Genomic DNA, 27,077 nt, shown 5'->3' on the forward strand with positions numbered 1-27,077 from the left:
CCGGGAGGTGCATGTGTGTGTATATAATCTAGATCCAGATAATGTCAGCTTACTTAGAAGCAACATGAACCAACAGGACAAAATAGTCCTTACTGTTAATTCACATCATCTTGTCCCATGATTGAAACTATTAAGCCTTGGTGATGCAATTAAACTGAATAGAACCAAAGTATAGAATTACTAGATGTGCTAACTTCCTGTTCCCATGAGAAGTAGGGTATAAGGTCCCATCAGACACAAGATCAAAATGCAAATTTTCAGATCTCTAGGTCACTGTGCCCAGTGCATGGAGGCATGATCATAATGGAAAAGGGAACGGAAAGGAAGGGAAGGGAAAAACAGTTGGAGCAGAATACCCAGTCAGTCAAGTGGTTAGGACTCCATGCTTCCAGTGTAGGGGGTGCAGGTTTGATCCCCGGTCAGGGAACTAGGATCCCACATGCCACAACAACAACAAAAGCGGAAGCATGAAGGGGCCACATAGGGAAGGGAAAAGAGGACAGACAAAAGGCTACAGTTAGTTCAGCCAAATCTAGGCCACTGATTGTAAACTGCCACAAGAAGGCCTTGAAAGTGATGGATGCCAGTAAGAAAGGCACTGGACGTTGAGGGTGAGCTGGTGAAGTAATTAGGAGAGAAAAACAGAATCAAGTAGTAGACTTCTGACTTCTTCCCAGCCACCCCCAATCCGCAGCCTTATTTATCACTTGAACATATTAGGGTTCCTTGAAGGGTTTAACCTGAAAACTTGAAGCACCAGTCTAATCTCTCTAGCTGTGGCAGAAGCAGAAAGTACCAGTGGTGAAAGGACTGTCATAGCATTGCATCTTAGACAGATGAAGGTGGGGAACAGAGAAGGAGCCTTTGTCCCCTGGTTCTCAATCATCCCCTCTCCCACTGGGATCCTCTTCCTTTCCAGATGATCCTCACACATGAAAATGCCGTGCACCCTGACCTGGTACTCAGCCCCCTCTGCCTGCTCACTTGAGACATCAGCTATCCTTCCTGACTAGTCTGATTTGGCCAGTTTTACTCCTATTACTCCAATTTCCAATATGTCTTCAAGGCTACCTCTTAGATTTAAAGGTAATACACCAGTGATTTAAAACATGGACTCTTAACCTTGATCATAAACTAGCCACTTCTCTAAATCCCTGTTCCCTCAGCTAAGTAACAGGGCAAATAGCAACACCCATCTCATGAGATGGGCTTAAACTATTTCATGCACACAGCAAGTATAGCACAGTTCCAGCACAAGGAAGTGCTTAGTGTTTGGCAGATTCTCTTATTTTAAGGTTCCCTTCCTACAGCCAATCTTCCACACCTAATTACTGCCCAGCTGAGATACTGGCTTCCCTTTTTCCCTCCAGCTAACTGAACAAAACCATCCCAAAGAAAGAGAAATGCAAGAAGGCAAAATGGTTGTCTGAGGAGGCTTTACAAATAGCTGAGGAAAGAAGAAAAGCAAAAGGCAAGGGAGAAAGGGAAACATATATATACCCAACTGAATGCAGAATTCCCATGAATAGCAGGAAGAGGTAAGAAGACCTTCTTAAACGAACAATGCAAAGAAGTAGAGGAAAACACTAGAATGGGAAAGACTAGAAATCTCTTCAAGAAAACTAGAGGTACCAAGGGAACAGTTCATGGAAGGATGGGCATGGGAAAAAAAAAGAAAAAAAAGACAGAAATGGCAAGGACCTAATAGAAGTAAGAGATTAAGAAGAGATGAAAAAAAAAAAAAATACACAAAAGAACTGTACAAAAGGTTCTAATGACCCAGATAACCATGATGGTGTGATCACTCACCTAGAGCCAGACATCCTGGAGTGTGATGTCAAGTGGGCCTTAATAAGCATTATTACAAACAAAGCTAGTGGAGGTGATGGAATTTCAGCTGAGCCGTTTCAAATCCTTAAAGATGACACTATTAAAATGCTGCATTCAACATGCCAGCAAATTTGGAAAACTCAGCAGTGGCCACAGGACTGGAAAAGTTCAGTTTTTATTCCAATCCCAAAGAAAGTCAATGCCAAAGAATGTTCAAACGACCATGCAATTGCACTCATTTCACATGCTAGTAAGGTTATGCTCCAAATCCTTCAAGCTAGGCTTCAACAGTACATGAACCAAAAACTTCCAGATGTGCAAGCTGGATTTCTAAAAGGCAGAGGAACAAGAGATCAAATTATTAACATCCCTTGGATCATAGTGAAAGAAAAGCAATTCCATAAAAAAATCTACTTCTGCTTCATTGACTATGTTAAACCCTTTGACTGGATCACAGAAAACTATGGAAAATTCTTAAAGATATGGGAGTACCAGACCAGCTTATCTGTCACCTGAGAAGCCTGTAATCAGGACAAGAAGCAACAGTTAGAACCAGACATGGAACAAATGACTGGTTCAAAATTGGGAGAAGAGTACATCAAGGCTGTATATTGTCCCCCTGCTCATTAACTTCTAGGCAGAGTACATCATGCGAAATGCCAGGTTGTATGAATCACAAGCTGGAATCGAGATTGTCAGGAGAAATATCAACAACCTTAGATATGCAGATAATACCATGCTAATGGCAGAAAGTAAAGAGGAACCAAAGAACCTCTTGATGAGGGTGAAAGAGGAGAGTGAAAAAGCTGGTTTAAAAGTCAACATTCAAAAAACTAAGACCATGACATCCAGTCCCATCACCTCATGGCAAATAGATGGGGAAAAACTGGAAACAGAGACAGATTTTATTTTCTTGGGCTCCAAAATTACTGCAGACAGTGACTTCAGCCATGAAATTAAGAGACGCTTGCTCCTTGGAAGAAAAGCTATGACAAATCTAGACAGCATATTCAAAAGCCGAGACATCATTGTGCTGACAAAGGTGTATATAGTCAAAGCTAGGTTTTTCAGTAGTCATGTATGGATATGAGAGTTGAACCATTAGGAAGGCTGAGTGTTTTTGAACTGTGGTGTTGAAAGAGGCTCTTAGAGTCCCTTGGACTGCAAGGAGATCAAACCAATCAATCCCGAAGGAAATCAACCCTGAATATTTATTGGAAGGACTGATGCTGTAGCTGAGGCTCCAGTACTTTGGCCATGTGATGCGAAAAGCCAACTCATTGGAAAAGCCCCTGATGCTGGGAAAGATTGAAGGCAAAAGAAGAAGGAGGTGACAGAGGATGAGATGGTTAGATAGCATCAACAACTCAACTGACATGAATTTGAACAAACTCCAGGAGATAGTGGAGGACTAGGAGCCTGGCACACTGTAGTCCATGAGTCACAAAGAGTCAGACATGACCTAGTGACTGAGCAACAACTGTCCCAGGAACTCTTCACTCAGGCCCAGTTCCAATTTAATCCTCTCACCCTTCTCTAAATTACTAATAAGTTGCCTTTCCCTCCCTATGACATCTAAAATCCACTAGGGAAGGAACTCTCATACTTTCAATCTTTTCTCTCATTTCATTTTTATATTTTTCTTCACTAATTCTATCCTGCCTTCCCTAGAATGGAAGGATGGGCGTCATGATCCTCTGTGAGGAGACTCCAAGTTTCCACTCCTCCCAGGACTATGGGGATGAATAAGCAAACCGCCTTCAGCCTAAAATGCACTGACTGCTTTTTTTTTTTAAAATCTTCAGAGCCTTCATCTTTCACCTCCAAAGAAGTCTCCATAATCTGTGGCTCATTGTGCAGCTTGAAAATTTCTTACCAAAAGTCAAAGCAACCCTACACAGATCCCCTGAACTTACTTCTTTCTGACCTTTTTGAATCTACAGACATTTACCTCCACCCATTCTTCATCTACTTTATCTTTGTAAACAGCTTGAAGATCATTATCTCAGCCCCAGCCCTGAGAAATTAAACACTTTGCTTATCAGCCACAGCTTCGATAAACAATTGTTCCTATTGGCCACACCTACTAAGTGCAAACTTTGCCTGAACCTTGACCTCTAAACCTACACTGCTCATACCTTGCATAGTTCATCAAAACCTTGTGAAACACTTGACTCCCTTGCAAACCTACTATAGTCTTTATGGCCACCCTCAAGTCTCTGATGTACACACTCCCTATCCATAAAATCACTTCTTCCCAGTGACTCAGTGTCATATTTTGGGAGAAATATTAAGCATGGTACTGATTGGGTCTGCTAAAAACTAGTACTAATTTTGTCTAGTGGCCACTAATTTTATATCCTTTGTTGAGTCTCTGACTTGCTCTCATCAAGTTCTGTGCCAAGTCTTCTTCATTGTACACCACCTTTCAGACAAACTTGATTCTTCCACTGCAAAAGGCAAAATCCCAGAACGTAACAGTCAGAGTCAAGCTTACAATAGGTTCCCCTTCATCTTTCTTTCTCACTTTCCACAATATCCGTCTCTCCACTCATCTGCTTTTCTCTGCCTTCCTGTCACAGGGAATGGTGTTACACCTGTGCTCTTAGTGTATTTCTTACTTTTCTAGACTCCTCTGATTAGCCCCTTTCCATCAGGTAATCTTAAATTTCTTCATCTTCCCTTTGACTTTAAAATATGCTTAGCCCATCTGAGACCTTGCTGCCTTCGCTTCTTCCATTCTCCTCTTTTGACAATCAAACATCTAAAAAATAACCCTATCTTTCCACTTTATCCTAGTCACTCTTTGATTCCATTCCCAATCCTTTTAGCTAATATTTCATTTTAAACTGCAACAAAACACCTTCTTGAAATACAATGGCTTTTTCTTAGTAATCATTCTCTTCAAACTTTCATAGCAAACAATAAAGCTTATAATTAACCCTATTAGAACATTAGAACATTCACTCCCCCTTTTTTCCATGACTGAACTCAATGGTTTCCAACATTAATTGGTATTATGATCTTGGTAAGATCACTTAAATCCTCTGAGCCTCAACTTACTCACTGATAAAATTAGGGTAATAAAAATTCCTCCCTCAATGAGTTGTGATTAATATCACATTCCCTATCATTAGTTACTGTATATCAAGCTCTAATTATGATACTGGTATCTGATACATAAGTGAGTAAGTGAAGTCACTCAGTCGTGTCCAACTCTTTGCGACCCTGTGGACTGTAGCCCACCGGGCTCCTCCCTCCATGGGATTCTCCAGGCAAGAATACTGGAGTGGGTTGCCATTTCCTTCTCCAGGCATCTGATACATACAGACTCACATACCAGAGATTTTACATGTTTATATATATACAGACTATATGTATGCATATATATATGTATAATTGCATTTCACACTCAAAACCACTCTGTGAGGTAAATATTCTTTCTATGTTACAGACGAAGAAACTAAATATCCAGAACTTAATCTACTCACTCAAAGTCACACAACCAATATTTATTAGAAACAAGTTTGCAAATAAGATCCATGGGACTCAATGCATACGTTCTGTTTTAAAATTTAAAAAAAAAAAATTTTTTTAGGCTGCATTGTGCAGTATGTGGAATCTTAGTCCCTTGACCAGGGATCAAACCTGTGTCCCCTGCATTGAGAGTATGGCGCCTTAGCCACTAGACCACCAGGGAAGTCCCAATGCATATATTCTTAACTAAGATTATATTGCTTCCCAAACAGATATGAGTCAATATTTGGAGAGGCATGCAATGTCATTTATTATTATCTTTTGTAGGTGTTATGCTTTGGAATGTACTGCAATAAACCCAAAAGCAAAGCATTGGTGGAACAGTCTACCGCCTTCCCCCAGGTTTTCGTACCTATGTCCCCAGGCCCAAAAGACAAAAACAATGGCCATTTGGACAACTGTACTTGGACAATACAGTTTACAATCTAATGTCAGCAACCCCAACAGGTACTCTTGGCCTGTCAATAATAACAATAACACTCATAGCAACAATTACATGCACTGCCCTTTAGAACAGACTTTCATGTAAAAGACTTCAATTATGTGAACTCTACTGGAGCTAGCAATAGGTCCCACTTGACATGACATAAAACTAATGCTCTGGGGTGGGCTCTGTATCATTTGCCAATTATTTCTAGTTCTCCCCATTCTGGTTTTCAAGAGACAAGGTAATACTGTATTCAGTAATTTCTATGGTTGCACAAGGGTCAAGGATGGTAAGGCAAAGTGACATAGGTGCCAATTCTGAGCTGGAATATTCAGTTGTTGTAAATGGAAATCCTTAGGAATACATCTTTACTTCACTTCACCTTGACAGTTAACAACATTCCAAATGGTGACTATTCTGTCTACCTAGAACCCACTGAAGCAATGGAGCACCATCAGCTGACCACCATACATGTATGGCTTTAAGTCACAGAAATCTTGGGGTTATATGTTACCACAACATAATAGGGTCTTCCTAACCGATACAGGCTTATGGCACAATGGACTTCCTGAAGATCACAGCTAGAAAATGTCAATGCCTTTCTCCAAGCCTCAAAAGTGCTAACATCACTATTCCTTTCACTATATTCTTGTCTGCTTCATGGACTTTTTGCCTCGAAAATAAAACAACATTTTCCCAGGTGCCAAAATATAAACCTAAGTGTAATTTGTTGATTCCTGGGTCAGGAAGATCCCCTGGAGAAGGGACAGGCTACCCACTCCAGTATTCTTGGGCTTCCTTGGTGGCTCAGATGGTAAAGATTCTGCCTGCAATGCAGGAGACCTGTGTTTGATCCCCGGGTTGGGAAGATCCCCTGTAGAAGAGCATGGCAACCCACTCCAGTATTCTTGCCTGGAGAATCCCCATGGACAGAGGAGCCTGGCAGGCTACAGCCCGTGGGGTCGCAAAGAGCTGGACACGACTGAGCAACACAGCACAAGTATGAAGTGTAATCTGACTGATCTGAGTGTAATAGTCTCTATTTTGGTGAAATACAGAAAGTTTGATATTTTCATTTATTCTGTAACTATGTCAAGTAGCCTATACTTAATCTCTTCTATTCCGAGTTTTAGAATTCAAAGGAACAACATTCCCCACCCCTAGAGCAGGCAGAAAAATACTTCTCACCTTGAATAAGCAATTTGTTGGTCAGACAGGAAGTAGCAATTAAGTGACAAGGGCTGTAACACCACCCAGGGTGTGACATTGTGCTTTGAGAGCCTCTCAGAGCCAACCCTGACTTTGGATGACTTCACAGAAAAGGCGGAGAAATCAAACACTGCCTTATAAACATGACCCTTTCCTAGAGTATGACTGATGCAGTTGTGACCATCCTGAGTAACCTCTGCATCACAGCTGTCTCCATCATGAAGACCACTGGGGGTCTCCTTCTGCTCTTTGTAGTGGCCCATCTCTGCTCCTGCTCAGGTGAGTTAAGGGTAGATAGTGCCCTTAATAGCCATAAGCTTGTTCTCTGACATAGCCCCTCCTAGGATATGAACATCTCAGAGAAATGTCTGGTCATGTGGATTCAAAGAATACTAGTTTGTAATAGAAGGGCTTCCCTGGTGGCTCAGAGGTTAAAGCGTCTGCCTGCAATGTGGGAGACCCAGGTTCGATCCCTGGGTCGGGAAGATCCCCTAGAGAAGGAAACGGCAACCCACTCCAGTATTCTTGCCTGGAGAATCCCAAGGACGGAGGAGCCTGGTGGGCTACATTAGTCCATGGGGTAGCAAAAGAGTTGGACACGACTGAGTGACTTCACCTTCACCTTCTCGTAATAGAAACAGCCCTGGCCTGGAAAGGGAGAATCTTATGTCCCACTCGGAGTTGAAGGGTTTGGATCCAGAACATTCCCTTTCAAGGATTTTTATTTCCATTCATGGCACCAAAAACAAAAACACAAACACACACACACACACACACACACACTACTTTTTTCAGAAGTCCACCATCTTATTGTGTGTGTTAGTCGCTTAGTCATATCTGACTCTTTGCGACCCTATGGACTGTAGCCCACCACATTCCTCTGACCATGTAATTCTCCAGGCAAGAATACTGGAGTGGGTTGCCATTTCCTTCTTCAGGGGATCTTCACAACACAGGGGTTGAACCAGAGTCTCCTGCATTGCAGGCAGATTCTTTACCCTGTGAGTCACCAGGGGAAGCACATTTTGTTAGGACCCTGGAAACTGCTGGCATCATGAGATACTACTCCTCATCGCTAAGATGCAGAAAAACTTGAATCTCTCTCCAAATTAATCCAGGAAAACAGAAAAAAAAAAAATTCTCCAAATCCCAGGAGTCAACAATTAAACTTTTATATAGTGAAAAATTACTTAAATAAGATTATAATATCTTAGAGATACTCTATTACTTTTCTTCATATCAATTAGGAGGGAGAGAGTATTGAAGATGGTGCTTCAGGCTCTGAGAAGTAGTGAGTGCAATACTTTTATTGCTATCTGATTTAAAACATTATCAGAGACACAATGAGCTCCAGAAAACATCCCGTGGTATACAGAGAGAGGAAATTTGGATAATTCTCTTTCTTGAACCAAGGATTACCTAACACAGTGGCCATTTGGCTTCATCAGAATACAGTTGGATTTTGTGAAAGGACAGGGTAGGTGCCGAAACTATTTACCAGAGGAACCACAGAGTCTTATTCAACAGACTGACTTTACATTAATTCATGAGACCTCACAACTCTGCTTTATTTTTAACATTTCCAACTGAATCTCTCTTTCAGAAGCTGCTAGCCTGCCTTTAAAAACAGTGAGTATACTGAACCACAATTTAATTGCAGTTTAATTTCCTATTTAGTTTAATTTCCTATTTACTGTATTTAGTCAACAAACACTTGAGAAATACTTGAAAGATTAATTCAGTGTGCTTGTGGTGGGGTGAGTGGCCAGGTGAAAGGCAAGGCTGCTGTAGATAAGCTGCCTCTGCTTTTCAGAAGGCAGCTGTAGAAATGTGATATACCTATAAGCAAATAATCTAAGTGTAAAGAAAATGTTCCAGAATTTAAAAAAGAGAGAGGGTACTTCTAGCTGAGAAGCTGGTGATGTCTCCATGGAAAGGGTAACATGTGTGAGGCAAGAGACAGTTACCTTGGTTAACAGCACAGATTCTGGATTCAAATCCCAGCCCTACCACTAACTAGCTTTTATATTATACAAGTTCTCTCTTTTTTTAAGCCCAGATCTCCCTCATCTGTAAATAGGGGTAATAGCAGAACCTATCCACTTGTTTTCTGAAGATTAAACAAACAAACAAAAACATTCATGTAAGATTTAAGTTTAATGCCTGGCAAAGAAATATGCAGGAGCTGCTAACTGTGATTACTAGTAATAATAGAAGTGACACTGGTAGTACTAGCATTTGTCAGTGTGGTCATAGTACTATCAAGAGAAGTAGCCACAGCAGTTTCAGTGTATAGGAGCTGGGACTTCCGGATGGCACTGTGCTTCCTGTCAGACAGAGGCCAGGGTAGCCTAGCTTAAGGATGAGGAGAAAAGCAGGACATTCTCTTGTGTATGTTGCAGGTGAACTGCAGCATTTACAAGAAGTACCCGGTGGTGGCCATCCCCTGCCCCATCACATACCTGCCTGTTTGTGGTTCTGACTACATCACCTATGGGAATGAATGCCACTTATGTATTGAGAACTTGTGAGTACCTCATGGGAAGGAAAAAAAGCTAGGGCACCATCCTTCACTGCAATCTTCTCCTCTTTCCACTAGCATGCTCAGCTCTCTAAAAACTGTACTTACCCACTCAGAGCATCTGGGAGAGAAAAAACTTGCTGCCTCACAGTTGGATTAAGGATGAGCCACCTGCTCTGCCAGCTTGGACTGGTCCCTCCATGACAGAGCCTCTAATTCCCATCTGTCAACTGAGAGTCTAACAAGACCAGAAGGCTTCAAATTACTGTCTTTAGAGCCCAGAGGTTCTGTAGAGGGAAGTTAGGAGTCACCCAAGAGGTTACAGAGATCATTTGGGGAGGTCTCCAATTCTAACCAGCTTTGGACTCTTTTTAAGTAGTAGAGTTCCACATAATTTCTTATTGGAAGAAATGTTTCTGAATCCCACACTAAAAAATAATTGAAAACCACTATACTATCATGTAGAATAGAAGCCTCTTATCCTACTTCTAAGAGACTTAATGGCCAGTAGATGATTCTTAGATAAACTGTGACCAGAAGGTCTTTATCCTCCTCAATTTCCTGGTGGCTGTAAATATCCATAGCCTGAGGCAGTAGGGAGGAAAAGGCTACCACAAAGATTTTTTTCTTCAACCTGAAATAAGGAATACAATAAAGTCCAAGCTGTCAGGACTTGGACTAGAATCCTCATGGACATGTTTTTAAGCATTTTGTTTGGCTTACACAACGTTTTGGAAGGCAATATAACCAGGCAGAAGACACTTTTGTGCAAAACAGGCAACTCAGGGGTCTTAACAACCAGTTCCCTTTGCTCACTGTTAACTCTCTTTTAGACCACTGGATTTTGGCCACTTAGCTCTTGTGTTTTTTGTTTTTTTTATCTTTGTGATTATCTTAATAAGTTAAAATATCACATTAGGGCCCAAGCCCAGAAGGATATGTCTACACATGGATTCCTACTCAGGAGCTTTTATTTCACAAAAGGGAAGCTTCACTAATGTGCACAGACACTGGGCCCTCAATCTGGAAAACAGCTTGCATTCAAGGACACTGAAGAGGACACATGGTGGAAGCTCCCCTCACTAGTGCAGGGTCCAGCCTCACCACGGGCCCTGCTGACCAGGAACACCTGAGGGGCAGGCCGCCTCAACTTCCCTTGTCAGAGGTCCTCCTTCTTTGCTGGTTTAAGACTTTGGGTGATTAGTCTGGGCTCTCGGATCAGTAGAGGGAGCAGGTGGGATGAAAATATCACTGGACTAGGGTCATTCTGCTACTCGCTCTGTCAGAAACTGCCTGTAGCAAAGACACTCCTTTTTAGGGACTCATTTTCCTCATGTGTAAGATCAGGTTATGGATGTAATCTCTGTAGTTCCTTTCAGCTCTAATATAACGTAAATTTTCCTCTTGTGTTAATGATCCTCTTAACTGTGTCTTCCCATAGGAAGAGTCATGGAAAAGTTCAGTTTCTTCATGAAGGAGTATGTTAACTTCCCCACAGACATGGATACAGAGGAAGGATATCATCACTGTCATCGTCATCATCCCTGGTTCTGGGAGGGCGGGATTGGTAGGGAGCGGGCAGACAGACTCAGAGTCATCTTTGTTGGGTGGGGAAAGTTGTGCTCTCCTTCAGACTTCTGTCTCACTGACTGACAAATATAAATATGTCAAAATAAATTAAAAAGTACAATGAAAGTGTAACAGGTCATTGTTGCGTTCCAAGCATCAAAATAATTACACTTATTAAAAACTTTGCAGAACTACTATCTACCTAGTAACTTCAATCGATCAAAAGATAAAAACCTACTTTAAATGGAACATAAGGAGCAAAATATGTGTAATGCCTATTGTGGCTGTTCAGTCACTGAGTCAAGTCGGAATCCTTGTGTTTCCAGGGACTACATCCAGCCAGTCTTCTCTGCCCATGGGGTTCCCCAGGCAAGAATACTGGAGTGGGCTGCCATTTCCTTCTCCAGGGGATCTTCCCAAACTAGGGATCAACCTCACATCTCTTGCACGGGCAGGTAGATTGTTTACCACTGAGCCACCAGAGAAGCCCTTTGTAATGCCTATAGCACAGTCGTAAATATTTTTACAAATGACATGCCTTCACAACTACAAATTTGATAAACACATTTTATAGCAAAATTATCAAAATAAACCACTGAACTCTCTGACATAGCTTGAACATTAACTCATTTCTAAGGTTTTAAAAAAGCATATGTTTAAAATAAATTGACAAAAATTTTTCATTTGCAAGAGAGACCCTATTTGGGCAATTAATTTCCTAATTGTTCTAACGAAAGTCTAATTCCTAATTGAGTCTTCTTTACTTGACATACCAATCTGTTTTAACAAGGATGCTGTGTGATTCTACTCAGGGAGGAGGGCACGCTTGCAAATCCTACTTCAAATTTAATACAGCTCTGAACCATCTTTATAATTTTAATTATCAATCTAATTGTGCCACAAACATCAGCTATTCCATATTAATAAATCCTGACCCATGATTTTAAGATTCTCAACCCCCTAATCCTAATGTTAAATACCTAATTTATCCATAATCCTAGACAGTTCATAGAGTTTAACTCAAATCTATGTTTAACACTAAAAGCTCACAATATGTTAATCACAGTAAGACACTCAGTAATCTAATATCGCTCAGTCTTTGTTCATTGTGACACACCTTTTCAACCGAATTGTAAACATGAAGAACCAGTGTCTAAGTACACAAAAGAGAAGAAACACTGGTCCAGAAATGCTGACTAGTGAATAAAAACAAAAGCTCATCTTTTCTCCTTTCTTTTCATTTCCCTTTTCCTCTCTCTCAAATAGTTTTCCTTTTCTCTATACTATTTTTTCTTTTTCTATATATTCCTTCCCTGTTATTTCTTATTGCAAACTTTTCCTAACTTTTCCTTAAATTCATTACTTTTTCCTCACTTTCTATAGTCTCTATAAGCATCTTTTATTTATTCAAAGCCTTCCAGCCTCCATATCTCAAGGTCTGACTGTATATCCCTTTGTAGCAATGGTCAGATAAGCACATTTGCCTGTATACACACTTGGGGAAATTTTAAGTTATTAGACATTTGTCTCAAAATGAAGACAGCTGGAGCCTCACCTCCAAAAACCATGTAGACATATAAGTCTTACCTAGGCTTATAGTGTAATTGATAGCTTACACCTTGACATTTAAAAATAAATTCTAATTTCATATAAACCCAAAATTCACCTTATATCTAAATCCAAATTTTTACCTTTCACAACTGCTCTATAGCATAAGGCTTAACCACTCCCTTCAAAGGCCAACTCTTTATTCTATCTTTTAAATCAAAATTCAAAACAAATCTTTAATGTAAATGTCAAATCAGTTCAGTCGCTCAGTCGTGTCCAACTCTTTGCGACCCCGTGGACTGCAGTCAGCCAGGCCTCCCTGACCATCACCAACTGCCAGAGTCTACCCAAGCCCATGTCCATTGAGTCGGTGATGCCATCCAACCATCTCATCCTCTGTCGTCCCCTTCTCCTCCTGCCCTCAATCTTTCCCAGCATCAGGGTCTTTTCAAATGAGTCAGCTCTTCACATCAGGTGGCCAAAGTACTGGGAGTTTCAGCTTCAACATCAGTCCTTCCAATGAACACCCAGGACTGTTCTGCTTTAAGATGGACTGGCTGGATCTCCTTGCAGTCCAAGAGACTCTCAAGAGTCTTCTCCAACACCACAGTTCAAAACCATCAATTCTTCGGTGCTCAGTTTTCTTTATAGTCCAACTCTCACATCCATACATGACTACTGGAAAAACCATAGCCTGGACTAGATGGACATTTGTTGACAAAGTAATGTCTCTGCTTTTTAATATGCTGTCTAGGTTGATCATAACCTTCCTTCTAAGGAGTAAGCATCTTTTAATTTCATGGCTGCAGTCATCATCTGCAGTGATTTTAGAGCCCCCAAAAATAAAACAGTCACTGTTTCCATAGTTTCCCCATCTATTTGCCATGAAGTGATGGGATCAAATGCCACAATCTTAGTTTTCTGAATGCTGAGCTTTAAGCCAACTTTTTCACTCTCCTCTTTCACTTTCATCAAGAGGCTTTTTAGTTCCTCTTCACTTTCTGCCATAAGGATGGTATCATCTGCATACCTGAGGTTATTGATATTTCTCCGGGCAATCTCGATTCCAGCTTGTGCTTCCTCCAGCCCAGCATTTCTCATGATGTACTCTGCATATAAGTTACGTAAGCAGGGTGACAATATACAGCCTTGATGTACTCCTTTTCCTATTTTAAATTTATTTAAAAATTTTTAAATTTCCAAGTTTAGGCCTTGGCAAAGACATGATTTTATTTAGTTTTACTCACTTCTCTGTACTCACCAACATTTGCATCACTGAGGTCTTTATCATCCTTATCATCACTGTCTTCATTAGAAAACTCCACCAAGCAACTCAGGAGAACACATGGAAACTTTAAACAGAAGACTGTGTGTTTACCCGAACGTGAACTTTTACCAGGTGGGTAGGTACTCCAGTTGTGCAGTATCTTTTCCTTTACTGTTTAACATGTATATTGTGAGAATCAGATGAGATATGCATGTGAACATGTTTCGTAAATTATAAATCTTATAGAAATGAAAAGGGATGATTATAATGTGCATCCCCATTCCTCTCCATCACTTACAAAAGCATAAAAATATATACCACATTTTTTTGGAATATGCTTGGCATGTTAAGTACTCATGACCAATAAATGCTCATGTATTTTTCTTGGTTGAAAAATGGCAACATTTCTGTTCATTAGAAATTGATACTAGGAACTGAAAAGGAGAATGTGTAGTTTAAACATGTAAGATTATACACATTTACTTATATAGTTTGCCCCATTTGAACATGGCCTTACTTAACACAATAGCATGAGCAAAACTGCAATAAAAATGATACGTGCATAATCTCAAGGAATATCATTACAAAATATCTATTGATTTTTAAAGTAAAAAGAGTAACTTAAAAGTGGATAACCTGGAAGTTATAACCAGCTGACTCAAGTGATTAAAGTTAGCATTGTTAGTGATAGGGCAAATCAACATCATGTATGTGCACATCAGGGGTGGGTCCCAGTGTCCGGCACCTGGGAAGGAGTACTCAGAGGTCCCTTTCCAGGCAGGAGCACTGAAGTTCCACCCAACTAGTACCACACTTTGGAGCCAGATCTAGGGTGAACAGATCCTGGGGGAGCTCTAAACAAAAGCATGCCAGGTCCCAAGAGGAAGCAAAACCATCTTCATTCCTGGAGCTACAATGCCGACAAACACAATGGAGAAAGGAACACAAACTTTGGTTGTCTCTGGAAAGAACCACAAATGCAGTCCCTATGGACTTTAGTTCACTTTGACCACATGGGCCCCACTTGCTTCAGTGCTCACCTCCCTGGGGACAGAGCACACGAAGGTAATGGATCCTTAGTGAACCTGACCCTCAGGGCTTCTACTCTAAAAACTGGGGAGGAGATATCACCATCAACAGGGCTGTGACAGCCATGGAGCAAAGAGGAGACCCCTTCCATCAACCAGTGCAGGCTCTGGTTACTGTACCATCACACCTTTTATAAAGGAGATAAAAACCAGCACATGCTGAGGAAAGAAGTGGCTGGCATCCATACCAAAACAGCCCTGGAACTGAAAACACTGGACTCACATGGTCTACATAGGGATATTCGCACATTAAAACATCCCTTCAAGACCACGGTAGATAACTGTTTCCCATAAACTCAAGGAGACAACGAAAGTTAAGTAACATGAAAAAGTAGAGGAACTATTTCCAATTAAAAGAATAGAGAAATCCCTTGAAAGAACAAATGATTAAACAAACCTCTCAAGTCTACCAGGCCCCAAGTTCAAAAAGGAGGTAGTAAAAATGATGAAAAAAATAAGATTATCAATTACAATGCAGATCAGTGTAACAAGGAACTAGAAACTGTAAAGGAACCAATCAAAATTACACAACTCACGTCAATGTATGACAAAACCCACTGAAAAAATAAATAAATTATAAAAAAAAAAATCACACAACTCAATTGCAAAGATAAAAACCAAACTAAAAGGAATGAATACCAGACTAAGTAACACAGAAGAATAAATAAGTGATCTGGAAGACAGAATAATGGAAATACTTAATCAGAGCACCAGACTGAAAGACAAATAAAAAGAAAACGAAAGCAACATATGAGATGTATGGGATAACATAAAGGTGTGTGAACCTATGCAAAATAGAGATTCCAGAAGAAGGAGAAAAGCGTATCAAAAATATATTTGGAGAAATTATGGCTGAAAACTTTCCAAACCTAAAAGAAAACAGATATCCAAGTACAAGAATCAGAGGGTCCCAAACAAGATGAACAGACCCACACCAAAACATAATAATTGAAGTGGAAAAACTAAGATAATTCTAAAGGCAGCAAGAGGAAAACAAAGAGTAAGTTACAAGGGAACCTTAGTAAGGTTATCAGCTGATTTCTCTGCAAAAAATTTGTAGGCCAGAAGGGAGAGGTATGACCAACTGAAGTGCTGAAAGGGAAAAATCTATAACCTAGAATACTCTATTCAGTAAAATTATCATTTATAACAAAAGAAGAGATAAAACATTTCTTAGAGAAGCAAAAACTAAAAGAATACAACAATATTAAACCTAACATAACAGCAAGTATTTAAAGGTCTTCTCTAAATGGAGAAGAAACAAAAAATTATAGAAAAAGAAAAAATACAACAGGAGAGGCAAATATATGAAAGGATTGAAGATTATTTACATAAGCCAGTACGTAGATTAAGAAACCATCAAAAAATTTTATAAAAGCAATTTTAAATTATATAACTACAATCAACAGAAAATGGAGAAGGCAATGGCACCCCACTCCAGTACTCTTGCCTGGAAAATCCCATGGATGGAGGAGCCCGGTAGGCTGCAGTCCATGGGGTCGCTAAGAGTCGGACACGACTGAGTGACTTCACTTTCACTTTTCACTTTCATGCATTGGAGAAGGAAATGGCAACCCACTCCAGTGTTCCTGCCTGGAGAATCCCAGGGACGGGGGAGCCTGGTGGGCTGCCGTCTATGGGGTCACACAGAGTAGGACATGACTAAAGCGACTTAGCAGCAGCAGGAACAGCAATCAACAGAAAAAGGATAAAGAAGAAGACGTAAAATAGACCATCAAAATCGTAATGTGAAGATGGGAGAAAAAAATGTAGATCTTTTAGAATGTGTCTGAACCTATATGACTATCAAGCTAAAACAAGCAGATATAGTTATGCATTAACATACTTGAAAACCAGGGTACTGTTAGTCACTCACTTGTTAGTCGCTCAGTCTGACTCTTTGTGACCCCATGGAATGTAGCCCTAGGCTACTCTATACACAGGATTTCCCAGGCAAGAATACTGGAGTGGGTTGCCAGAAGTTATGTAAGCAGGGTGACAATATACAGCCTTGATGTACTCTTCTCCTGATTTGGAACCAGTCCATTGTTCCCTGTTCAGTTCTAACTGTTGCTTCTTGACCTGCATACAGATTTCTCAGGAGGCAGGTAAGGTGGTCTGGTATTCCCATCTCTTTAAATTTTCCAGAGTTTGTTGTGATCCATACAGTCAAAAGCCTTGGTGTAGTCAATAAAGTGGAAGTAGATGTTTTTCTGGAACTCTCTTGCTTTTTCGGTGACCCAATGGATGTTGGCAATTTGATCTCTGGTTCCTCTGCCTTTTCTAAATCCAGCTTGAACATCTGCAAGTTCTCAGTTCACATACTGTTGAAGCCTCACTAGGAGAATTTTGAGCATTACTTTGCTAGCATGTGAGGTGGGTCCAATTGTGCAGTAGTTTGAGCATTCTTTGGCATTGCCTTTCTTTGGGATTGGAATGAAAACTGACCTTTTCCAGTCCTGTGGCCACTACTGAGTTTTCCAAATTTGTTGGCATATTGAGTGCAGCACTTTCACAGCATCATCTTTTAGGATTTGAAATAGCTCAACTGGAATTCCATCGCCTCCACTAGCTTTGTTCATAGTGATGCTTCCTAAGGCCCATTTGACTTTGCATTCCAGGATGTCTGACTCTAGGTGAGTGATCACACCATCGTGGTTATCTGGGTCATGAAGATCTTTTTTGTGTATTTGTGTGTGTGTGTGTGTGAAGATCTTTTTTGTGTATTTTTGTGTGTGTGTGTGAAGATCTTTTTCGTGAAGATCTCTTCTGTGTATTGTGCCACCTCTTCTTAATATCTTCTGCTTCTGTTAGGTCCATACCATTTCTGTCCTTTATTGTGCCCATCTTTGCATGAAATGTTCCCTTGGTATCTCTAATTTTCTTCAAGAGATCTCTAGTCTCTCCCATTCTACTGTTTTCCTCTATATCTTTGCACTGATCACTGAGGAAGGCTTTCTTATCTCTCCTTGCTATTCTTGGGAACTCTGCATTCAAATGGGTATATCTTTCTTTTTCTCCTTTGCCTTTCACTTCTCTTCTTTTCTCAGCTATTTGTAAGGCCTCCTCAGACAACCATTTTGCCTTTTTGCATTTCTTTTTCTTGGGGATGGTCTTGATCACCGCCTCCTGTACAATGTCAGAAATCTCTGTCCATAGTTCTTCAGGCACTCTGTCTATCAGATCTAATCCCTTGAATCTGTTTGTCACTTCCACTGTATAATTGTGAGGGATTTGATTTAGTTCATATCTTAATAGTCTAGTGGTTTTCCTTTCTTTCTTTAAGTCTGAATTTTGCAGTAAGGAGTTCATGATCTGAGCCACAGTTGTTTTTGCTGACTTTAGGGCTTCTCCACATGGGAAGCTTTTCTTTCAGTGTCATATATTTTTTCCTTTTCATACTGTTCATGGGGTTTTCAAGGCAAGAATACTGGTTTGCCAATCTCTTCTCCAGTGGACCCCATTTTGTCAGAACTCTCCACTTTGACCTGTCCATCTTGGGTGGCCCCACATGGCATGGCTCATAGTTTCACTGAATTAGACAAGGCTGTGGTCCATGTGATCAGTTTGGTTGTTTTTCTGTGATTGTCGTTTCCATTCTGTCTGCCCTCTGATGAATAAGGATAAGAGGCTTATGAAAACTTTCTGATGGGAGAGACTGTGGGAGAAACTGGGTCTTGTTCTGATGAGCAGGGTCATGCTCAGTAAAACTTTAATCCAATTTTCTATTGATGGGCTGTGTTCCCTCCCTGTTGTTTGGCCTGAGGCCAAACTGAGACCCACACCTCCACTGGAGACTCCTGGACACTCACAGGCAAGTCTGGCTCATTCTCCCACTGGCCTCCAAAGTCAAATTCCTTGGGGGTTCTCAGTCCCTTTGCCAGATCCCCAGGTTGGGAGATCTGTTGTGGGTCCTAGAACTTTCTTAACAGTACAAGAATTTCTTTGGTATAATTGTTCTGCAGTTTGTGGGTTGTCTGCTCTGTGGCTCTATGGTGGGGCTAATGGCGACCTCCTCCAAGAGAACTTATGCCACACGCTTGGTGACCCAGGTCTGCTGCACACGGAGTCCTGTCCCTGCAACAGGACACAGCTGACCTCTGCCGCCTCAGGAGACACTGAAACACTCAAAGGCAGGTCTGGCTCAGTCTCTCTTGGGTCTCCAGGCCCTGGTGCACATGTTTTGTTTGAGCCTTCTGAACCCTCTGATGGGTATGGGGTTTGATTCTAAATGTGATTTCGCCCCTCCTACCACCTTGTTGGGGCTCCTCCTTTGCCTTTGGACACGGGGTATCCTTTTTTGGTGGGATCCAACATTCTCTCATTGATGGTTGTTCAGCAGCGAGTTGCAATTTCGGAGTTCTCACAGGAGAAGATGAGCGCACGATCCTTCTACTCTGCCATCTTGTTGATGCTATGAGGGAAGCTCTATCTTTGTAGTCCCTGGCAATTATTAACCTGACTTTTCTCTATAGATTCACTAATTATACTAAAATAGAATCATAAAGTATGTGGCCTTTTGTCTATAAGGTTATTCCATGCTAGAGCATGTATCAGTACCTTATCCTTTTTATTGAATAATGTTGTATTCTACAGATGCAGTGCATTTAATCATCCATCAGTTGATGACTAGTTGAATTATTTCCAATTTGGGGCTATTATGTATAAAGCTGCTATGAACATTAATGTCTTTAGTGGATATATGTTTTTAATTCTCTTTGGCAAATACCTAGGAATGGAACTGTTAAGTCATATGGTAACTCTACATTTAACTTTTTGAGGAATTACCAAACTATTTCTCAAAGCAGCTACAACATTTTATAATATATTCCCATCAGCAATGTATGAGAGTTCCAACATCTTCACATCCATACCAACATCTTGTCTGTCTGTTTTCTTAATTTTAGTCATCTTAATGGATAGGAAATGGTATCTCTTTTTGGTTTTGATTTGTCTTTACCTAATAACTAATGACAATGAGCATATTTTCATGTTTTGTTTTGGAAAATATCTATTCCAACCCTCTGCTTGGTTTTTAAATAAATTTTCTGGTCACTGTAAGCTGCAAATGCAATTTTTTTTTAATATACTCTAGATACTAGTCCCTTATCAGATATATAATTTGCAACTATTTTCTTCCATTCTGTGGTCTCTCCTTTTGAATGCAAAAGTCTTTAATTTTGATGATGTCCAAATTATCCATTTCCTCTTTTGTTTCTTATAATTTAGTGTCATATCTAAAAAAACCATCACCTATTCAAAGGTCACAAAGACGAACACCTATATTTTCTTCTAAGAATTCTATAGTTTTAGCTCTCATATTTATGTATTTCAAGTTAACTTATGTTATGATTTTTAACACAAAATGAGGTGGGGGTCCAATCTCATTTGTTCTGTATGTGAATATCCAGTTGTCCCAGACAAAGTTTTTAAAAGATTATTCTTTCTTCGCTAAATTGTTTTGTCATTCTAGTCAAAAATCAATTAAACATACATATTAGAATTTATTTTTGAATTCCCAATTCTATTACACACTGTTTTGATTACCATAACCTTGCAGTAAAATTTAAAGTGTTTAGTGTGAACCCTCCACCTTTTTTCTTTCTGAAGACTGTTTTAGCTAACTTGTATTTCCCATAAGAATTTTAGGATTAGCTCATCCACTTTCCAAAAAGGGCAGCTAACTTTGATAGACAGCACTGCCATCTTAACAATATTAAATCCTGTTGGATTGGATCATTTTGTTATAAAGGCACTGTTGGCACAGATGGTAAAATTTAAATTAAGAGTCTTGAGGTGAAGAGCACACAAGAAGTTACTTGTTCTATTCTTGCAACAATTATTTCAAAATAAAAAGTTAAAATTTAAAAATGTGTGCTTCCTAACTGCTATGCAAAGCAGGTAGTAGTAATCTGATAAAATTGTTCTTACAATAATTCAAAGTCAAAGCACAGTAGTGACTTCAAAATGTTAAATATCAAGAGAATATGGAAAGGATATGCTATCTAGGCTGAGTTTTTAAGTAAATTTTCAAATAAACCATAAGATTCTTCCTATCTCCTCCACCTCTAATATACACTGAAAACATTTTAGAATTCCTTAGGAAATCTCAATTTCCTAGTGACATTTTAAGTAGTTTTTCAGTATAAATCAGGGTTGCCTAAAAGATCTTGTTTACGTAAGAAGAAAGGACTGCCATTGCTTTGAAAGAGATTTCTGAGATATTCAAGGAACCTTCTGTCCAGGATTTCCTGGTTTCCAGATTCTGCAACATTACTCTTCCCAGAGGTGAACACTTAATACATATGTGCAAACTAATAGGCTCCAAACTGGTGACAGCCTTCATCAGAAGCAGATGCACTGGATGCACATCACTCTCCTCTTTCACCCTTATTCAGTTCAGTTCAGTTCAGTCACTCAGTTGCGCCTGACTCTTTGCGACCCCATGAATCGCAGCACACCAGGCCTCCCTGTCCATCACCAATTCCCGGAGTTTACTCAAACTCATGTCCATTGACTCGGGGATGCCATCCAGCCATCTCATCCTCTGTTGTCCCCTTCTTCTCCTGCCCCCAATCCCTCCCAGCCTCAGGGTCTTTTCCAATGAGTCAACTCTTCGCATGAGGTGGCCAAAGTATTGGAGTTTCAGCTTCAGCATTGGTCCTTCCAACAGGATGTATACAAGTGCTTTACAATCTCATTTGAAAATCATAATCCGCTTATGCTATGGTGCTATGATTAACTGTATTCTGAAAGCTTGTTAAAGAAAAGTTATTTGACACTTGTCAAAATGGTAAGGAAAGCATTATTCAAGGTATAGTCTTGAATATCCCTATTGTAATACCCCTATGGCAATGGGGGAAAGACTGGGCTTAACTCTAAATAAAGCAAATGAATATTTTAGCCAAGGAGCTGGGTTAAGTACTCAGTGGATGGAAAATTACTAATAAGAGATACTAAGGGAATTCTTGTTAAAGTCAGGCCAAGGACTTATACATTAAAAGTGGGGTATGAAAAACTTGATCAAATATAAAGGGTGATCAGATATCAAAGGTAGGTGCAGGGAGCCGGCCTGAATGTACAGGCCCCTTACGGCTCTAAGAGAGATCAAAAGGTCTCTCTTTGTCCTGCCACCCCTTCTTGTTAAAGTATAGACTGGCATTTGTCTCCTTCAGGGAAAAAACACACCGGTGACCTTTTTGCCTGTTTTTCTGGTGCTGATAAGCTCATCATGCCTGAAACCTGTTTTCATCTAATGTTCTATTGATGAAGCCTGTTTTCTATCTAATGTTCTAATGATCTTAATCATGTTGGGCGCTAGGGTAATTAATGCTTTACTGATCTTAAGTGTGGGAATTTAAAACATCTGTAGCTCTGCACGTATGCAAACCCTCAATCTATTCTTAGTAACTCCTGTTAGCGTATATATAGGCGTGGTATTCTTCAATAAAGTTGGCGGAGTCAGACGCAAGCGGACTCCGTCCCTCTCAACCCCATCTTTCTCTTTCTGAGTCTTCTTTCTGAGTCTTCTTTTTCCTAGGTACTCTGGTGATTGCGTTCTTGACCAGTTCATTTGCCGGCAGGCTCCGGCAGGTAGGGAGATAACTTAGCAGAATTCTATGCTAAGACATGCCTGGAAAGGCCAAAGACATGAAGTAGAGGGGAGGCAGAGAGAAGGGAGGTGTGGGGAGGTCAAGGTCCTTTTGACAAGAGAACTCAGAGAAGCCTAACTCAAGTTTGATAAAGAAGAGAATCTTTGTCAAGCTACACTGAAGACAGTGGCAATAGTTTTTCATTATTCATGGTATACCCAAGTTGTATTACACTCTCTAAGACAGAGTGAATCTTCATTAATAATTACCGAGTAAGCAAATCAAAATAAAGAAACTAAGGCTTCTACGAGTTCAATAATTTGCACAAGGTCACGCAGGGAATGGTGCAGGTGGCAATGAATTCATATAACATTATGATGCCTGCCCTCCAAACCATCTCAGCACAGTTTCCAGTTGTTTTATCCTTCTGAAGGGAAACAAATGTGAATTTTAGTCTCTCAGCCTTTGGCACTACCTCCATTAGTGGTAGAGACCGTGTCTTTCAACTCTATCTACCAAAACTGCAAGAACTGCTTCTGAGGTCTTCTCACAGGGGCACTTTATTCAAAAACTGGCACATTCCAAAAAGTGTTCTTGTGGCCTTTATCAAAGACTTCAAGTGAAGCATGGTTTGATGAAAGCACAATTAAGCTTATTTAAATCATGACTAGAGGAGCCAAGATGCAGAGGAGTAGGACGGGGAGACCACTTTCTCTCCCACAAATTCATCAAAAGAATAACTGAACGCAGAGCAAACTTCACAAAACAACTTCTGATCGATAGCTGAGGTCATCAGGCGCCCAGAAAAGCAGCCCATTGTCTTAGAAAGGAGGTCGGACAAAATATAAAAGATAAAAAGTGAGACAAAAGAGCTAAGGACGGATCCGTCCCGGGAAGAGAGTCTTAATAGAGGACATTTCCAGACACCGGGAAACCCTCACACTGGCGGGCCTGGGGGAAGTGTTTGAATCTCGGAGGGCAACCTGACTGGGAGGGAAACAATAAATAAAACGCACAGAATACGAGCCTAAAAGCAACTCCCAGCAGAAAAGTACCCCAGACACCTGCATCCGCCACCAGCAAGTGGGGGCGGAACGGAGAGGAGCCGGCGGCATTGCTTGGGATAGGGTCCAGGCCTGAGTGCCCTGAGGACAATCGGAGGGAGCTTTTGTGAGTTGCCAACTTGAACTGTGGGAGAGCCAAAGAGAGAGAGAAAATTAACCGGCTGAACACACTCCCGGCCGTTCGCAGAACAAAGGGACCGAGAAAGTCCAGAGAAGAGCTCGCAGGCTGCGGACCGGTCCAGCCCCGCCGGAGGCAGGAGGCAGGGGGGAGGGGAAGGAGGCAGGCTTGCCCCCAAGGACCGCATCCCCTGCCACACTGCAAACAGGCCTCCAGTTTCTAATCAAAGACCTCCTGAGATTCTGGATGGTCGACATCCGCCGGGAAGGTCGTGGCGAGACACAGGGCACAGGCACCGGACCGGCGCGGGCGGGAACTGGGGCTGGGGACGCGGAGGGCAGAAGGCACACGCACCCGACTGGCGCCGCGGAAACTGAGACTGGGACCGTGGAAGGGAGTGGGCGTGCCACACCCGGGGAGAGTGCGCCCGTCAAGCCGCTGACTGCCTGGATTGCTCTGACAGGGAAGGCACAAAGAGCAGGCGCAGCTTTTTGTTCCGCGCCTTTGTGGAACACCCGAGGGCTGGCACCGCGCAGAGCGCGGGCGCGCTCCGTATAGAGCAGCCGGGAGCCTGAGCAGCGCAGACGGGGAAAGCAGCGCCCCTCCCTCCCCGCAGCGCCAGCCCCTTCCTGCAGCGCCAGCCCCTCCCCGCAGCGCAACGGAACTAGCTACCTGAATAAGAGTCCACCTCCGCCCGCCTGTGTCAGGGCGGAAATGAGGCTCTGAAGAGACCGGCAAACAGAAGCCAAATAAACAAAGAGAACTGCTTCAAAAGGGACCGGTGCAACAGATTAAAATCCCTGTAGAAAACACTGACTACACCGGAAGGGGCCTGTAGATATCGAGAAGTGTAAGCTGGTATGAGGAGCTATCTGAAACTGAGCCAAACCCACACTGACCGCAACAGCTCCAGAGAAATTCCTAGATATATTTTTACTTATTTTTTTTTTTAAGTAAGAAAAAAAAAATTTTTTTAATTTTTTTTAAATTTTTTCTCTTTTATTTTCCTTTAAAAGTCCCTATTACTCCCCCATTACTCCTTAACTTTCATTTTCATAGATTTTTACGATTTTTTTAATTAGGGAAAACTTTTTTCTTTTTTTTCCCTTTCTCTCTTCTATTTTTTATTTTTCTTTTTCTCATTTCTTTTAAAGTCCTCTAGTACTCCTCTACTACTCCTTAATTTTCATTTTCAATACACTATAACCTTACAAAAAAAAAAAAAGAGAAGCCCTATTTTTAAACCGAAATCATATATATTTCTAAAATTTTTTGTGTGTGTGTTTTGGTTTTTGTTTTTAATATAGTATTTTTGAGTCTAACCTCTACTCTAGATTTTTAATTTTTGTTTTTCAGTATATGATATAAATTGTGAACATTTAAGAATCCAATATTCAGTTCCCATTTTTATTCAGGAGTGTGTTGATTATTCTCTCCCAATCTTGACTCTCTGTTTTCTACCTCAGAACACCTCTATCTCCTCCTTTCCCCTTCTCTTCCCAATCCAATTCTGTGAATCTTTGTGGGTGTCTGGGCTACGGAGAACACTCTGGGAACAGACAACTGTGTAGATCTGTCTCTCTCCTCTTGAGTCCCCCTTTTTCTCCTCCTGCTCATCTCTATCTCCCTCCTCCCTCTCCTCTTCTTCATGTAACTCTGTGAACCTCTCTGGGTGTCCCTAATGGGGGAGAATCTTTTTGCCATTAACCTAGAAGTTTTATTATCAGTGCTGTATAGTTGGAGAAGTCCTGAGACTACTGGAAGAATAAAACTTCCTGAAGTCCAGAGGCAGGAGACTTAAGCCCAAAACCTGAGAACACCAGAAAACTCCTGACTACATGGAACTTTAAGTAATAAGTGACCATCCAAAAGCCTCCATACCTACACTGAAACCAACCACCACCCAACAGCCAATAAGTTTTAGAGCAAGACATACCACGCAAATTCTCCAACAACGTAGGAACATAGCCCTGAACGTCAACATACAGGCTTCCCAAGGTCACACCTAACACATAGACCCATCTCAAAACTCATTACTGGGCACTCCATTGCTCTCCAAAGAGAAGAAATCAAGTTCCATGCACCAGAACACCGACGCAAGCTTCCCTAACCAGGAAACCTTGACAAGCCAATTGTCTAACCCCACCCACTGGGTAAAACCTCCACAATAAAAAGGAACCACAGACCTCCAGAATACAGAAAGCCCACTCCAGACACAGCAATCTAAACAAGATGAAAAGGCAGAGAAATACCCAACAGGTAAAGGAACATGAAAAATGCCCACCAAGTCAAACAAAAGAGGAGGAGATAGGGAATCTACCTGAAAAAGAATTTAGAATAATGATAATAAAAATGATCCAAAATCTTGAAAACAAAATGGCGTTACAGATAAATAGCCTGGAGACAAAGATTGAAAAGATGCAAGAAATGTTTAATAAAGACCTAGAAGAAATAAAAAAGAGTCAATTAAAAATGAATAATGCAATGAATGAGATCAAAAACACTCTGGAGGGAACCAAGAGTAGAATAATGGAGACAGAAGATAGGATAAGTGAGGTAGAAGATAAAATGGTGGAAATAAATGAAGCAGAGAGGAAAAAAGAAAAAAGGATCAAAAGAAATGAGGACAACCTCAGGGACCTCTGGGACAATGTGAAACGCCCCAACATTCGAATCATAGGAGTCCCAGAAGAAGAAGACAAAAAGAAAGGCCATGAGAAAATACTTGAGGAGATAATAGCTGAAAACTTCCCTAAAATGGGGAAGGAAATAGTTACACAGGTCCAAGAAACCCAGAGAGTCCCAAACAGGATAAACCCAAGGTGAAACACCCCAAGACACATATTAATCAAATTAACAAAGATCAAACACAAAGAACAAATATTAAAAGCAGCAAGGGAGAAACAACAAATAACACACAAAGGGATCCCCATAAGGATAACAGCTGATCTATCAATAGAAACCCTCCAGGCCACAAGGGAATGGCAGGATATACTTAAAGTAATGAAAGAGAATAACCTACAATCTAGATTACTGTACCCAGCAAGGATCTCATTCAGATATGAAGGAGAATTCCAAAGCTTTACAGACAAGCAAAAGCTGAGAGAATTCAGCACCACCAAACCAGCTCTTCAACAAATGCTAAAGGATCTTCTCTAGACAGGAAATGCAGAAAGGTTGTATAAACGGGAACCCAAAACAACAAAGTAAATGGCAACGGGACCACACCTATCAATAATTACCTTAAATGTAAATGGGTTCAATGCCCCAACCAAAAGACAAAAATTGGCTGAATGGATACAAAAAC

General features: G+C 40.9%; 2 protein-coding genes across 2 annotated transcripts in view; one reads left to right on the forward strand and one right to left on the reverse strand.

Moving 5' to 3' along the window:
- Positions 1-27,077, reverse strand: part of LOC122700361 (sperm-associated acrosin inhibitor-like) — a 151,921-nt gene that overhangs the window by 68,956 nt on the left and 55,888 nt on the right. The window lies entirely within an intron of this gene.
- Positions 7,154-11,225, forward strand: SPINK7 (serine peptidase inhibitor Kazal type 7). The gene is made up of 4 exons (XM_043913203.1): positions 7,154-7,282; positions 8,607-8,632; positions 9,406-9,530; positions 10,966-11,225. The coding sequence occupies exons 1-4, from the start codon at positions 7,165-7,167 to the stop codon at positions 11,009-11,011; spliced, it is 315 nt and encodes a 104-aa protein (XP_043769138.1). The 5' UTR covers positions 7,154-7,164; the 3' UTR covers positions 11,012-11,225.

Source organism: Cervus elaphus, chromosome 9 (assembly GCF_910594005.1).
Source record: "Cervus elaphus chromosome 9, mCerEla1.1, whole genome shotgun sequence".
NCBI classification, from domain to species: domain Eukaryota; kingdom Metazoa; phylum Chordata; class Mammalia; order Artiodactyla; family Cervidae; genus Cervus; species Cervus elaphus.